Source organism: Miniopterus schreibersii (assembly GCF_964146895.1).
Source record: "Miniopterus schreibersii genome assembly, chromosome: 15".
Taxonomy (NCBI): Eukaryota; Metazoa; Chordata; class Mammalia; order Chiroptera; family Miniopteridae; genus Miniopterus; species Miniopterus schreibersii.
The window spans coordinates 24,152,146-24,168,609 of NC_138115.1; the positions used below are offsets into that span (position 1 = coordinate 24,152,146).

A 16,464-nucleotide genomic window follows, 5' to 3' on the forward strand; every position below is an offset into this window, starting at 1 on the left:
AGATTGGCTGAGCAGGGCTTGTTTGCAAATATGACTCATTTCTTTGATTCTAATAAAGTCTAATGATACGTGCTGAGCTCCCAGAGGGCTCTGGAGGAACTGGGGAGGAAGGCATGGCTCCAGCCTGATGGAGGGCATTTGACCAGATCTCGCCCTGCCTGTCTTCCAGGGCTGGAGGTGAAACAGGACCCTCAGGACAGAGGTGACCCCAGGGCAGGAATAAGCAGAACGAAGTTGACTGGGAGGAAGAAGCTCTGCTTCCCCATTATACAGTGACTTAGAGTTAAATTATAAAGCCAGTGTGTAATGATTGTCACAGGAGCCCAGGTGTCTTGCACAGGGATCTGGTAAAGGGTATCTCACTGGCTCCCGCTGAGCATGGCGTTTTAGCAATGCAGATGGGGTAAGAAAAGACCCCATGCATAACCTCAGAGAGGGGAAACACACACGGCACAAGGTTACCCGTGACCTCAGACTTACAGCTAATGGAAACACAGACACTGGAGGTGGCATCCAGTGTCTGAGGTCAGAGCTGGGAATTCTGAAATGTCTAGCTGCAGAGTAGCAAGCAACCTTTGGTAAGTCATTTAACCTCCTTGGTCCTCAGTGTCCTAATAAGCCATGCCCAGAGGCCCTCTAACCCTCAAGCCAGGCTGTGAGGTGTTGGGATCATGTTATCTCTGAAGTTTGGACAGGTGACTGACCCAAGGACATGCAGATGAGACATGCGGGAGCCAGAGTCAATCTCCCCGCTCTCAAGAATGGGAGCATCACCCACTGCTCTCTACTGTCTCCTCTTGTAAAACTGGAGGGGGCAGGGATGATCGATAAGGACCCTTTGTCCAGGGCCAGGAGGAAGTATCGGGTCCCATGGTGCCTTGTTATCTTGATTCCCAGGGAGCTCCTGAGAACCCATCAGGCATCATCTGCCCAAGGAAAAGACAGGTCAGGGACCCACACAACTGGTGCCAGTGAGAGAAGTGAAGGGAAACAATAGCTAGGGTTGGGCTTCACCTCAAAGGGCATAGACACCAGCCTTTGAGAGTCTCACTGCTCTGCAGCCCAATAGGGGCACCAGCCAGTGACACCTCAATAGTAACTCAGCAAGCCTTTCTCAGTGAAAACCCCGAGGCTAGTCACTATGGAGCTGGCGGTTATTTTCAGGGGAAATCATATAAGTTAAGTTTCCCTCCAAAGGGAACCCAGATCCCTGATGACTAAGCCCTCTGAGGCCATGTATACAGTCTGTGCTTAATATATGTCCCAGCTTTTTCCCCACCAGTGTGTTGCTTAAGTGATGTCCAGAAAATACAGATTCAATCATGTCACTCCCCTTCTCATATACCTTCCATGGCTCCCGCTTCTAGAGAACAAAGCTCGAAATCAGCCTAACATTCGCAGCCTCAGCCCTTCTCCCTGTGCTCTGGCCCAACCAATGACTGGCTGTTTCCAAAACAGTTGTGTGCTTTCAGGATGCACGGGATGTTCCTTCTGCCCAGATGTCTTTTCTCTCTCTTTTTCAGCCTAGTGAGCTTCTACTCATCCCTCAAAGCCCAGCTTATACAGCCATTTGCAGATGGGGAAATGAGGGGTAGTGACTTGCTGCTCCAGGCTACACAGTCAAGTGCATGCAGATGTGTAGTTAGTAAGAATCAGCAATCAGTGAGCACTTACTGTGTTGAAACACTTAAAATCCTCTCTGGCTAAGGGAGATCACAGTATGGCAAAAGCCATGAGAGGACTCTGAGCTGAGAAATGACATGCCTGGATTCACAACTGATTGCAGAGATGCAAGAAAAAGGCAGGGCATACAGTTAGAGGCCAGTGCTGGGGTCCGGGAGAGTGATGATGGCGTTCCCAAAGCGGAGGGAGAGCGTTGCAGTATAAGTGGGGATGATCAGACTCTGAATATACTTTAAGGGAGAGCCAGGAGGACCTGTGAATTGCGTGTGAGATTTGAGGTAGAAAGCAGTTTGCGAGTCATCTGATTTACAGGAGCTCTGCAAAGATGAAAGGATAGGGGCAAGTCCCTGGCACAGTGCTCATGGGAGTCAGTCATTCCACATTAGTTCTCTTTCCCCTTTTTTATGACCAAGAGAACGGGAGACCCTTGAAGGCAGGCACCAGGCCCTTCTTGTCCACTGTGCCTAACTCAGGGTGGCCCTGAGCTGAAGCCCCTGGCCCAGCTCACTGGCAGCAGGTCGGGTCCTCTCACCTAGGCCTGCTTTCCAGGCTTCTCCTCTATGGACTCCAGTCCTCCAGTGTTCTGAAAGGGGGCAAATTATTTATGGACGTTCAGGTGGGCTTACAAAGCTCTGCTGGAACCCAGGAGGAGGGGGTGCAAAGGCTGAAATGGGATAGGAGGCCAGAGCTGTCTGGACTGAGCAAACCCATCTGGATCATGTGGCGCTTGGGAAGGTGTCTGCAGGACCAGGAAATTTGCAAATATAAACACTTTCTTAATGTCTTTGGGGCCAAGAAGGAGAACTGGGGCACTCGGAATGGAGACTCTGGAAGGCAAGAGACCCAGAATCCCCCAGTAGTGCCCAATATGGGTGACAGGCAGGAAAGAAGGCATGGGTGAGGACTGGACACCCTGAGGACCTCATTGCTCACCTGAGCGTCTTCTCAAGAGCCCTCAGGCCTAAGATGGCAGGGAGTCAAGCAAAGAGGAAGCCCTTTGCAATATGGGGGCAATATGGGCATTTGAGAGGGGGCCATTCTTAGTCCTTCTGAAGGCCATATCACTGAGTTCCAAATGCCCCCGAGGAGCAGTTTTATCCACTATGAGGACACTAAATAAATAACAAAGGACCATATTTAATCACACAGGTTCTCAGGTTAGGGCAACCCTACATCCCTGGGAGGACAGTGCTATGATCTCTCCAGGTACAGGTGAGGACACCAAGGTCCAGAGAAGCAAAGGCACCTGGCCAGGCCAGAAGTGACAGAGCTGGGGTTTGAACCCAGGCAGCCAATCTATGCCTGAGGGAATGAGGCCCCAGCAGGCGCCCGGGTGGCTGGTAGACTGCCAGTGTCCTGGGTGGGGCAGGCCCCAGCTGATCGGGCTGTGCCAGGAACAGCAGAGAGCGGACAGGGCTGTGGTCTCAGGCCCCATTCAAGTGAGAAGAATGCAGTGCTGAGTTTCTTTGTCTGTAAACTCAGCTCTCCAGAGGGTAGGGAGCCGAGGGGGTGATGAATGTGCTTGTAATGCCCTCTTTGTCTGTAAGTGGAAAACACGTACACATAAAGAGCCCCAGGCCAAGCAGCCCAAGGGACCGGCGGGCATATACTGAAAGGCCCATGTGTCATGACAGGGACATGCACTACTCAAGTGAGGACTGACTGACCTTGCCTATTATATCCCAGTTCCAGCCCCAAAGCATGCCTGGGACCAACCTCTTCTGTGGGCCTGTTCCTGGGCCAGGTTCTAAGAAGTGGGGACACACCTTGGAAACAGCAAAGCCACACACAAAAGAGAGGGAGAATCATCTTGTGATGATTAGGGTCCACCTGCTTCCTTAACTGCATTCCCTGCTTCTGGGTTCTCAAGTTTCCTCCAAGGCTTTATCTCAGTTATTTCCAGATAGCGGGGGCTGCACCCATTTAATAGCTCATAAAGAGCACGGGAAGCGATGCACTAATATATTTTTAATTGGACTCCAAGGACTATTTTAGAAGAACTTTCCCATATATCAGCTAAGAGGTACCCAAACTTCAAGTCCCTCCACATTCTGCCTGCCTGACGTTCGTCCTACGTGTATACTCCTATTGACAATAGTGTGGTAAATGGTTAAAGTGCCCATAATTCTCCACTCCTCTCATAAAGAGACAGAATCTATTTCTCCACCTCTTGCTTGGATCTGGGTTAGTCTTGTGGTTTTCTTTGGCCAATGGGACATTAACAAAAATGACACAAGCAGAGGCTTAAAAGAGTGCTCCTATACTGGGACTTTCCCATTTGTTGCTTTGGAATGTCGAGCTGCCTCTGAATAAGCTCAGGGTAGCACCTGCTGGGTGATGAGACCATATGGACCCTGGTAACCCAGTCAATAAGCAGCCAATCCCCTGGTGCCCTACAGGTGACCTATCCATGAGGGAGCCCAGCAAAGGCCAGAAAAACTGCCCAGCCAAGCTCAGCCCAAACTACCAATCAGCAGAACACTGAGGCAAATAAATGGCTGTTGTTTAAAACCACCAAGTTGGGGGTGCTTGTTACACAGCAAAAGCTAACTGACACATAATTTTTACTTTATCTACTCACCTCTTAACTTGTTTAACTATTTCAGTTTCATATATGCATTTTCTCTGTGCAATAACAGGTTTGATATGCTAACTACATTTCTTCTAAAATACATTAAGAAAACGATATCATTTTCAGACAATATAAGTATACCTGCCTTTGGGAAAAAATCCTCATAGAGATCCCATGAGTGTTGGAACGATTCATTCCCCTCATTTGACAGTTAAAGAAACTGAGGTTCAGAAAGGGGCAGAGACTTGCTGAAGGTCAAACAGCCAGTAAAATGGCAGAACTGGGACTCGATTCCAGGCCTGTCTGAGACCAAAGGCATGGATTTATCTCCAAATCTTTACCCACCTTCTCCCCAATCCCACAACAAGATACAGACTCCCACATTGCTGGGGAGAAGATGAGGGAGCAGGATGTCCTCTCTGCCCCCACCCATCCCCTCCTTCCTTAGTGAGGCAGGCCTTACTCCCAGAACTCGGTGACAGGGGAGGTGAGGTTGCTGGTGTTGAGAGAGATCCACAGGCTCTTGTTCTTGCGCATAGTGTCCTCCATACAATAGGGTGTGTTCCAGGTGTGGTTGCAGTGCGCCCAGGGCAGCTCCGACTGGAAGGACTGGAACAGGTAGTACGTGGCCCAAGCCAAGATGATGATGTAGTACACATTCAGGAGGGACACGATCACAATGGAGGCATAGCCAATGCCTGTGGGTGTGGACAAGCAAGATGGGCATCAGGAGCAAGGCCAGAACCACTACGTCTACATACTACAATGGAAGGCAGTGGCACCCCCCACGGGACCTTCAACAGTGACCAGCGAATATTTGTAGGATGAATGGATGACTGGAAGGATGGATAGGTGAGAAAATGGATGGTTAGATAAATGGGATACTTGGATAATTGAAGAATGCATGGAGGTAGGAGAGATCAATGAATGGATGGTTAGATGGTTCAATGGCTAGATAGATGGTTAGATGGACCAATAGATAGCTGAGTGGATAGATGTTGGATGGATGGATGGACATTTGATTTGTTGGGTGGATGGATGTATGGATGGGGATTGACTGGAAGGTTAGGTAGATGAATAGATGGATGAACGAGTAGATGGGTAGATAGATGGATGATGGATGATGGATAGATGGAGAGACGAATGGGTGGATAATCTAACTAAATTGACTAGTTTAATGAAGAAAGGTTTGACGGGTGATACAGGGATAGGTTTATCTGGATGACTAAGTAGACATATATCCTCCCATCCTTGGCAATTATAATCATAACAGTATTATCTTATGAATGCATACTGGATACTAGACATAGGACTAAATGTTATAATAATAAAGTACCATTAATTTGGGGCTCACTACGTGGACAAAGCACTTTTACATGACCATGTCATTTTGTCTTCATAGTAGGCATACTGTTTCCATTTTACAGATGATTAAGTGTGGCTGTCACAGGGGCTAAGTGACAAATAGATTAAGTGACTTTCCCAAAGTTACAAGTTATTAGCAAGAGGAAGAGGGACTCGAACCCAGACAGCAAGGCCCCTGAATCTTAGTGCTTATCTTCTGCACTATACTGCTAAGCAGCTACTAGCTTCTCTAGCCTTCAACAACCCAGAGAGGTGGGAACAGCCAGTACGTATTGAACAGTATCACACATATCATGTACTGGCTGCTACCTTGTGTCAGGCACAGTGCCAAGTGACTTGCATGAGGCTTCAATGTACCTGGCAAACAGCAGGTGCTCAATAAAAATTTGCTGAACCGATGAACACCAGGCCCCGGGTGACCTTTGTCCCATACTCACCAGAGAACAAGGGGCAGATCTTTTCCCAGCAGGTGATGCCCCCTTCAGAGGTGTACTGGCCTATGATTACCTCCAGGAAAAACACAGGCAGGCCGCCCCCAAACAGGAAAATAAAATACGGTATGAGAAATGCACCTGAGGAGAGAGCAGAGTGGGGTGAGGGTCAGGCTGTGGCTGTCACAGGGGCCAAGGCCGCAGGTACTCGCTCCCAAGCCCTCCCAGCCAATGGAACCAGAGAGAATGAGTGAGGGATGGGAGGGTAAAGGCCAAACTCTTGGGCGTGGTTGAAAATTCTCCAGGCCCTGCCCACCTGTCCCACTGGCATTGCCTTTCCAGTGTGCCCTCTCACCTTCTTCAAATCTACCAGGTGCTTTCAGTCTCTGAGCCTCTGGTTAAGCTGTGCCGACTGCCTGCCTGGCTTCCCCACATTGTCCATCTGAAGAAGGACTGCTCAGCCCTTAAGACCCACCTCAAATATGACCTCCTTGTTGAAGCCTTCACCTACCTGTCCCCAGGCCTTCCCAGGGCAGGAAGCTGAGACAAACTAGCTAGGAAGGGCGCCTCCAGCTGGGGGTGGGAGCCAGGGGAGAAGTGAGGGGCAAAGAGTTGGGGCGAGGGTTCCTACCTGGTGTCCACTAATGGCTTCAGCGGGTCCATAAACCCTTTGAAACTGTGGGCAACTTGGGTCTATGTGTATGCGCTTTGCTCTGGGGAGCGTCTAGGACACTCATCAGAGTCCCAAAGGCGCCTGAGACCTACAAAAGGTTAAGAAACCAGACTCTAAGGCAGAATTTCCTGAAAGGTCATTCTCCTAACACGGGCTGTATGCAGCACGCCCATCTCTGCTGGCAGATAAGCCCTCGATTACAGGCAGTTCTCCCTACCCAGTGCTCTTCAGGCCCCTCTTACTGCACAGCAAGAAAGTCCCCAGCACATGCTGCCTGACCTGGACGCCTCCAACGGGAAAGATTCTAGCTCACAGCCTTCAGGTTAAAAAAACAAAAACAAACAAAACAAAACCAAAAAAAACTGCAACCAACCAGATGAGACCTTACATTTAAAAAATATCTCCAATGAGTGAAGGTGGCGAAAAAATACAAACTTTCAGTTACAAGACAATAAGTTCTGGGGGTGGAATGTACAGCGTGGTGATTATAGTTAATAATACTGTATTATACTTGAAAGATGCTAAGAGAGGAATTTTAAAAGTTCTCATGACAAGAAAAAATGTATAACTGTGAGGTGATATATGCTAACTAAACTTATCATGGTGATCATTTAGGAATATGGACATATATCAAATCATTATGTTACACACCTGGAACTAATACAAGGTTATACATTAATAAAACTGGAAACTACTTTTTAATTAAAAAATAAAATAAAAAAATATCTTCACTGTATTTTTTTTTTCCTGGATACCTTTCCGTTATGGCAAATGATACTGCTTTTCCATTTATGGGAGGAAACGAAGCTTGTTTTTGAACTATATTTGGTTTAAGTTAGAAAAACCAAAGCAAATATTAGGAAAGATATAATGTAAGGAGGAGTCACAAGGCATGGACATAAGAGGAAATTTAAGATGGGAACGTGTTAGTGTCGGAGGTTGGGGGATATGGGCCTGGCTTCATCATCACCCCTCTTCAGAGATGGTAAACTGAAGGATCAGAGAGGGTAAGGAATCTTCTCAAGGTAACACAGTAACACCCTGACAGAACACCACCTGATTCCCAGGCATGCTCCTCTCCTGCCTCTGAGGCGGGATGCAGCGGGCGAGGGTGCCGCAGGCTGCCCGAGGGAGGTTGCGGTGGGGACTCGGGAAAGCAGGGCACGAGAGGCCGCTCCCACTCTGGCCCTACCCTTCTCTCTGCCCCGCCGGGACTCACCTCCACCATTTTTGTAGCAGAGGTACGGAAAACGCCAGACATTGCCCAAACCAACGAAGCCACCAGCCACGGAGAGCACAAAGTCGATCTTGCTGGACCACTTCTCCCTCTGTGGAGGCTTCCCCTCAGCCTCATCCTCAGGCCGCGTGCCAGGGCTCTTCCCTGGGGATGGCTTCAGGATGTCCTTGTGAAAGTCTTTCAGACACTGCAGCTTCTCCTTGGTGGCCATCTCCTCCTCGCTTTCTATGGGGGACAAAACAGAGCCCAGTGTGTGGCTGGTAAGGAACAGCCTGTGTGTCTTCAACACAACCTCTCCCTTCTCACACATGGGCCAGCTCTGACCTGCCCAGGCCTGTGGCAGGGGGCCTGCCATCCCCCTGTCTGTCCACTGATCTGACAATATCCAGGGTGATTCAGACCCACCTCTAGGCAATAACGGACCTAATGATTCAAAAATTGACAGATTCCATTCCTCCAGAAACTGTTGAAAAGAAGCACCAGGGATCCACCTTTGTCGTGCTTGAATGTCATACCTCATCCTGCACTTGCAGGCAGATAAGCGAGAAGCCACCCCTGCCTTGGCATCATCTCTACAAAATTCGACACATCCCAGGCACTTCTAAGGTACCTTCCAAATAACACCTGCCTGAATTTTCTAGAAATGGAAACTCGTTCTAAATTTCGGATTTGCATAGAAAATGACAGCTCCCATTTCACTCGTGACTCAGCACAGTGCCTGCTGCACAGGAGGTGCCTGCGCCTAACTGTTTAAAGAATGGATAAACATGAAACGAATGAGGAATGGGGTTTCAGGCCGGAATGGAAACAATATTTGAAAATGGGATTTCCATCAAAGTATGGAAAATGGATGTTTATGAAATATATTTGCAATGCATTAGTCAGTCACATCTCTGCAGCATAAAAAATAAGGGTTTTGCTCTGGTGAGGATTATGTAAGAAAGCCAGTTAATCTCCATTATCGCCCCTTTCTATTCATTCTCTGGCTTGCTCCGACCCCTGTATCATCCAGGCTCCCTGTCCTCTGACTCCTGATGGGTTTGACAATGGAAGGCCCCAAACGAGGTCAAATCCCTACTCCTCCAGGAGCTGTTTGTGGTGACTCTCAGCCCACCCCTACTTGGACCCCATTCTAGAGGACATCTGCCACCAGCCAGAGGAGGCCCTTTTTTCTGTGCCTCCTCAGGTCTCTGAGTTCTCACTCTCCCTGGTAGCTCAGCCTTGAGGGCAAGAGCATCGTGAGTCCCAGCCCAGAGGGAAAGGGTGCCTTCAGGGGTTTACCCCTGCATGGCAGAAGGCCGCAGAAGGCAGATGAACTGGAGGACCAGAGCTAGCGAGTCTACCCACCCCTCTCTGAGCCTATTTCTCCACCTGCAGAATGAAAAGGACAATGGCAAAGGTGACCGGCTCAGAGCTAAGCAGCCTGGGACACAACTTGTCTTCATGCTCCAAATATTGGTGGCCAACTCTGAAAATATCAGATTTCAGAGAAAAGTCAAGATTTCTAGGTTCTCTTGAAAAAATGGAAGCTCAGGCCATGTTTAGCTCACACTCTTTTGGACAACCATCAGCTGGACCAGATGCGGCCGCATCACATGGGCATACCCGGGCCAGCTCACCACCCAGCTTACAGGACATCTTCAGCGGGCATCTGAGTCTGTCTTGTCAAACTGCTTGGCACTATGTGAAAATGTCTTGATTCATGCCCTTGCTTTCTTGTTAACTGTCTCCTCCTCAACTAGAGTAGTGCCTCCCTGGGGACAAGGACCTATCTTGTCCACTGCTATCTGCCCAGAGTGTGGTGCACAGTAGGTCATCAAGCAAGAACCGTTGGGTAGATGGTTCCCAGAGTGGGATCTGCTAGCAGCTGGTGCTTAGTGAGAACCTCGGCTCGGCCAGTTCCCAACCACAGTACTTGGTGAGTCCCTGGGCCTCAGAGCCTTGCATTCCATGCTGCCTGGCTCAGAAAGCTGTCCAAGGCAGAGCAAGGTGGGGGTTGCCCAAGGACCTGGGGTGTGGAGAGGGGACGTGTTGGCCTAGTCCCAGAAGCCAGGCCCACAGGGGCCGTGCTCTGAGGAGCAGAGGCACAAAAGCACAACAGAACCCCTGTTTCCCCCACACCTCCTTCCTCTCCCTGGCTCGGGGTGGGGGACCCCGATTGTTTTGCTATCTGGTGGTGAGCAGACCAAGAAAAGGCTTCCTGGAGCCGCCGGGCAGCTCGCTGAGCCCTTCCTCTGTCTCCCAGAGCGCAGACTGGTGGCGGCATCCGCATGGCCTTTCTTTGCCCTGCTCCCTCGGGGCGACACGGGGGTTCGGCCCGGCGTACGGCTACTGTAAAAATAGCCCAAGCAGCCAGCATTGTTCCAGGGTTAATTTGTGCAGCCCCCGATGGTTATCTGAGCGACCCATTGTGGGCTGGCTGGATGGGAGCATAATTGGAGGATGTAGGACTCACCTCCCTCCTAGTGAAGATGTTTTTCAAGGAATGACCCCTGAGCCTCCAAGAAAGGTTGGTTCCGCCCTCTTGGGCTCTCCTTGGGTCTCAGAGCTGGAAGGCACTTCACAAGGTCAGCCAGATGGAGGGGGAGGTGGCCAGCTTCTGCTCACATAGGCAGCTGAGACTGACGAAAGCTCTTCCCCACTGGGAGCTGGGGTCTGCTTCCCCATGGCTACCCTGAGGGTCCTGGCTCTGTCCTCTGGACCCCCAGCCCCACTTGCCACACTGGCACTCAGAGAACCTTCTAGAAACATGGGGGGGAGAGCGGTAGCAACAAGTTCCCTGAGACCTTCTCTGCTCCAGCCTCTTGTTTCCTACAAGGCGAGGCCTCCAGGTTGCTCTCCACACTCAGGACCCCATCTTTCCAACCCCTGTGGCCGAGCCTAGATGGGAATAGGGCCTGAATGGGGCAGAGCTGGGACCTGTCATGTGCCTGGTGTGGTGGGGGCTTCCCCATCCTCATTCCTGGGGTGTATCCAGAGATGGGTTCCTCCTTCACCATCACCTGTCCACCTGTGGCTGCTACAATCACAGCCCACCTGCCCTTCGAGAACACAAGACCAGCAGCCCTGCCTCTGGCTCCCTCAGGCCAAGCCACCCTCCATGGCCTCATCCAATGCTCACTCAGGCCTGGAGGAGGTCATGCCCAGGGGCAGGCACCCCAACTCCCCCTCAGGGGGCTCATTCTGAGCCCTTATGGGTGTCTGACCAGCCCTGCACCTACAGAAGCCCACAGGAGAAAGACAGTGGAATCTGGCTCATACATTTTTGGCATCCACCCACTTCTCTCCGTCACCATGGCAACCACCAGGCCCCAATAGTCCTCATAGGGCATGGGAAGCAGCCTCCTCACAGGCCTGCCTGCCGATACTCTGCCCACCCTCCCACCCTCCAATCTATTCTCAACAAGGCAGCTAAAGGCAACTTATAAAGTACACTCAGATCATAATGCCCTCCCACCCAATCCCCCACCACTCCCCAAAGAAAACACCAGCTCCTCCCCACGGCTACTGCGGCTCCCAGTGCAGCCCCTTCTCCTTGGGACACTAGCCCCACACAACTGATTTAGTTCATCCCCACTCAGGCTCAGATACCCTGCATGGACGCTCCAGGCCCTCCAAGGATAGCCTGGCCCCTGCCGGAATCAGAGCGTGAGCCCTGGCCTGGAAGCTGACAGACACTTCTTGGCTGGGTGACCTCAGGCAAGTTATTCAACCTCTCTGGTCCTCAGGGCCCTCATCTGTAAAGTGGGGATAATTGTCCCCACCTCACAGGGATATTATGAGGACTGAATGAGAGAGGTGCATAGAAAGTGCTTACAACAGTACATGGCATGTGGCAAGTACTCCTTAAATAGTAGCTCCTAGTATTACTGTTGTTATTACTGCTATAATTATTAGCAGGGCCAACCTGACCTTGGGGTCAGTCCTACTCAGGGTGAAATCAGAAAAGCCCAGAGAGGCCAAGTGACATTCCCAAGGTCATGAAACTGGTTGTGACAGTGACCATGATGTGCCTGAATTTTTGGCTCTGCTTCCTGCTGTCCCTCTGCCAGCCCAGCCTGATCCCAGATGACACTCAGGGAGGCCCACTAATTCTCCATCACCCCCAACAGCCCACCCCATAATTCAGTGCTTAGGACCGAGCTCCCTCCACAGGCGTCCCAGAAGGCGCTGCCTTGCTGGCGGGTGCCAGAGCTGTTTTCATTGGCGCCAGGCCCAGGGCTATTTTGTAGTGAAGGTGATACATAATTCCCCATTTTAAGAGCTTCCTCTTTGATTATTACAGCTACAAGCGATTAGGACCGGCTCTGATAAAGAGGCTCCAAGATGAAGGCTCCCTCCTTGCCCAGCTGAAAGCTCCTTGTCTCTGTTCCAGGAGCTGAAGCCAGAACCTGCTGTGCCCTTAGGCTGACACGAAGATCACCTGGTCAGCTCTGGCACATACTTGGACAGATTCAACCTGGTGGCAGTGACACTGTGGATTCAGGAGAGGTTCCTTTGCTCCCCCTAATTGAAAACTACTAAGATTTTACTTTGTGCTGAGCTGTCTGAAACAGTTTTCTATTCACTCTTCAAAGATCCTCATTGTAGAGGGGCTTTCAGCTTTACAGATAGGGAAACTGAGGCTCAAGCAGGGAAGGGGACTGGAGCCAGAATTCCAGCCTTAGTCTGGCCAAGGTCTTAGGCATTGGAGCAAAGCTCAGAGAGGAGGAGGCCTCTGTACTATTAGCAGATGGGGACACTGAGGCCAGAGGGGAAAGGACTGCAGAGGTACAGAGGGAGCGGCAGTGCAGGGCTGGGGACTGGGCATCCTGCCTGCCTCCGGTGCCCTCCCACTCCCTCTGGGCCCAGGTGCCCACGGGCCAGCGAGCTGGGCACTGAATTGAGTTGCAGATGCTGCTGTGGCTGTCTCCCCCAGCATCTGCCACCTCGGTCCAAGGATGTGGGAAAACCAAGCCCTCACCTCTTTTTCTAGGACAAGCTGCCCAGCTGCTGGCTGGGGGGTTCTCTGTCTCAGCCTCCCCTGAAGAACCTGAACCTTCTCAAGTAAAGAGCTTCTCACATAGCTACACTGTAGACAACAATGACTTAAATCTCTAATTGTCACTGACTTAACCACTCAGGAGCTTCTGCCATGTTTTTAAATAAGAGGACAGGCACCTTTTCTATTTCCTCTTTGGAATACTGCCTCCAACTTCAAAAGGTCCTATCACATCGCTGGCCTCTAAGATCGATTGGACAGTTGCTGTTTCTCAGCAAACCTCTGGGGGTTAAGCAAGCAGCACCCAGCATCCCAGAACTGGGGAAGGAGACCTGGGTGACAGACCCATTTTACAAATGGGCAAACCTGAGGTCTGAGTGCCCCCCACCCCCGGACTGATACGCTCACCGTAGAATGAAGCACACTGCTGACATCCTTGTCTGCCCTCCTTTTCAGTCTCCCTATTCACTCCAGGGCCAGTGTTCTCAGCTCTCTGAGGTCATGACTATGCTGTGTGACCAGGGGCAAGTGACTACCTTCTCTGTGCCTGTTTCCTCCGTCGTTAAAAAGATGAGGGTAAGGCCCGGTTGGGAGATCGCGGTTCGGTTCCCGGTCAGGGCACATGCCCGGGTTGCAGGCTTGGTCCCCAGTCGGGGGCGTGCAGGAGGCAGCCGATCAGTGACTACTCCCTCATCACTGATGTTTCTCTCTCTCTCTCTCTCTCTCCCTCTCCCTTCCTCTCTCTGAAATCAATAAAGATACATTTTTAAAAAAATGAGGGTAAAAATAAAACTCACCTCACAAGAATTAAATAGGATGATTCCTATAAAATTTTCAGCATAGGGCCTGGTACATACTAAGTGATTCATAAATATTAGCTATTATTGAAGAAAATAGCTGACCACATTGGGACTCTATTATGCTATGTGGCAGGCATTATATCCTGAGTGTTTAAAAAAGAGAAAACGAAATAAGGCTGCAGTTATTGGGCACTGACTGCACACATTTATTCAGCACCGTGCTAAGGCTCTGCAAGCATTTTCTAAGCCCCTCAATGTTATTAGCATCTCTGTTTTGATGATGAGGCACTGAGAGGTGAAGTTACTTGCCCAGGGTCACACGGCAAGTAAAAGGCCACTGGAGCTTCAAATGGCTCCCAGGTCTGTTTTATCTTCTAAATTCCATGTTCTCAACCACTGGGCTTTAGCAAATTCACAAAGCAAAACTGGGTCTGGCACCTTTAAGCCAACTTCAAGCCACTGGACAGGGCTGACAAATTAGGGAAGTAGGCAAGGGCAAACAGGGAAATGAAGGGCCACATGACAGAGAAGGGGCAGGGCCTAGGGACCTGGGGAGCAGTTAGTGCCCAGGGCCACAGGGGTGAGCTGGGCAGGCTGATGAAACCCCATGGACTAGGGCAGAACGGATAGTGCTATGGACGGGAGGCTTCCTCTAGAAAACAGAGAGAGCTCCCAGATTTCTCTGCCGGATTTGAAGGGGTTCTTGCGAGTACTGTCTCCACAGATTCCAGGCAAGGGACAGGCTCAGTGAGAAGGAGGTCTGGGATCAGTTAGTAATGTCTGCCACACACCATCCTGGCCGAGAAAACATTTAACAATTAAGCACCCTTCCCCCCAAAAGTGAGTTGTGTTGTTAAGAGCACTATTTTACCCTCTGCCTAGGTAGCTGTTTCTGAAAAGTAGAAATTAATCACAGTTGTTTTTCTTTTTCTTATAAAGGTACATCTTTAAAAGACTTAATCATTTGATTGAGTCATGTGATTTGTATCCTTCTATCTTGTATTATTTATTCTTAACAGGCTAACAGGTATGACAAGTTTAAGGTCTCAAAGCTCAAAGGCTCCAGGGGCCTGGCAGGCAAAGGACAGGAGTACAGTGGGGAGGCCACAGGGAAGAGTGGGGACTGTGGCAAAAGGGAGCCCGGGTTCCAGCCGCAGGCAGCTCTTCTTAGCTCCAGCTACTGGGATTGGGGCCCACGGGGGCCAGCTCCTCCAATTTCTCAAGAGAGGTTGAAATCTGAGACGTATGGGCATACACATCTTCCAATTTCTAAAACACTGTGTGAGCAAAATACAAACACGGTTTGAGCTCTTTGCTCATATCATTGCCCCAGGTCACCCAAGGCGGCCACAGCAAAAGGCATGCTGACCAGCCCAGCCTCATAGGCCCGATGGCTCGCCCCAGTGAGGTCATCCAGGAAGCCTGGCATTGTTTTGCCCGGAACAAAGCCAAAACAATGAGCGACAATATTCTGGTCCTAGTGAAAGTGAATTGTTTGGGGAATTGTTTTCAGCATGACATCTCTGGGGACAGGGCTTGTCATCCATCTGGGATTCAGTGTCTGTGGGCAAGGTCCCCCCTCCCCTAATCTAACTACAACTCCCACCCTACAAAAGTTCAGGTCTACCCTTAGAGACCCCCCACCTCCGCTGAGAGCACCCGCCTGGCTCAGCCTCAGCCTTTAGCCTACAGAAACCTTTACTTCTCCCCAAAGCCTCAAGAAGCCTCCCCTTTCACAGATCAGGAAGCTGAGGCTCAGAGAAGGGGAAGATCTGGCCCAGCTCACACAGCCACTAGGCAATGGTCCAAGATTTGCATCCAAATCCTGACTCCACACTATCCTAAGCAAGTGTGACCTCTATACAGGGACTCACCACAGCAGGTCATATATCTTGTTCTACGGTTTGCAAAGGAAAAAGCGTGTAAAGGTAGACAAAATCTGCAAACCACTGGCCTCTGGGGCAATGCTGGTGGGGAGCAGGGCAGGATGTGGGCCTGATGTATAGCCACCTTGTCCCTGTCCCCTCACAAAAATATTTGCAGGTAAAAGGTCTGGGGACTGGGTCCAAATATTTTTCTTATCTCCTTGCAGATGGCAGGCCTTGACCCAAAGCCCAGAGACCACAGGCGGGCAACAGAGATGAAACAAAGGGTAGGACGTGCAAACTGCAGGGCGGGGAGGCGGGGGAGGAAGGCCGGAGGGGGCTCCCCTGTGGCAGGGCTGGGCCTGGAGAAGGGCAGGGAGGCCAGGACAGAATGGTTGGGCGCCCCAACTCCAGGTGAAGGTGAGCTGGCACAATCATGCCCCAAACAGGAAAGCGGGCTAGGAGTCAGAGATCTGGTCCTATTTCGGTTCCGTTGGGTCCCGCAGGGCAGGTACTTCCCCTCTGCATCTCAGATGTCCGGAGGAAAACCAGAGCGAGGGGGCTTTAGCAAGCAGCGAATGCTGGATAAACATTTACTGAGAACCTACCCCAGGTGCCAGGCACGGCTCCAGGAACTGGGGGTGTGGACATGAGCCTGAGGAGCTGACATTCCAGAAGGGGAGACGGACACTAAACACGTACATGAATTAATAGTTCTGATTGGAGCCAGCCCGTAGAAGACAACCAAGCAGGGTGAGGTGTAGGTGACGGGGGCACGGGTGGTCAGAGAGGCCCCGTGAGGGGGTGACGTTTCATAACGGCAGGCACTCACTGAGGACTGGCTCTGGGCAAGTCCC

The 16,464-nt window shown here is 50.7% G+C and overlaps 1 protein-coding gene across 3 annotated transcripts in view; it reads right to left on the minus strand.

Moving 5' to 3' along the window:
- SLC6A6 (solute carrier family 6 member 6) overlaps positions 1-16,464 on the minus strand; it is a 79,304-nt gene that overhangs the window by 29,873 nt on the left and 32,967 nt on the right. For 2 of the 3 annotated variants that reach the window (XM_081160681.1, XM_081160682.1), the window contains exons 3-5: positions 7,944-8,186; positions 6,058-6,192; positions 4,719-4,953 (exon numbers count right to left, since the gene is read on the minus strand). In XM_081160681.1, coding sequence (XP_081016807.1) covers positions 4,719-4,953; positions 6,058-6,192; positions 7,944-8,172 — 599 coding nt within the window. In that variant the 5' untranslated portion in view covers positions 8,173-8,186. The remainder of the gene's footprint in view (positions 1-4,718; positions 4,954-6,057; positions 6,193-7,943; positions 8,187-16,464) is intronic. The other variant, XM_081160683.1, reaches the window with a different exon arrangement.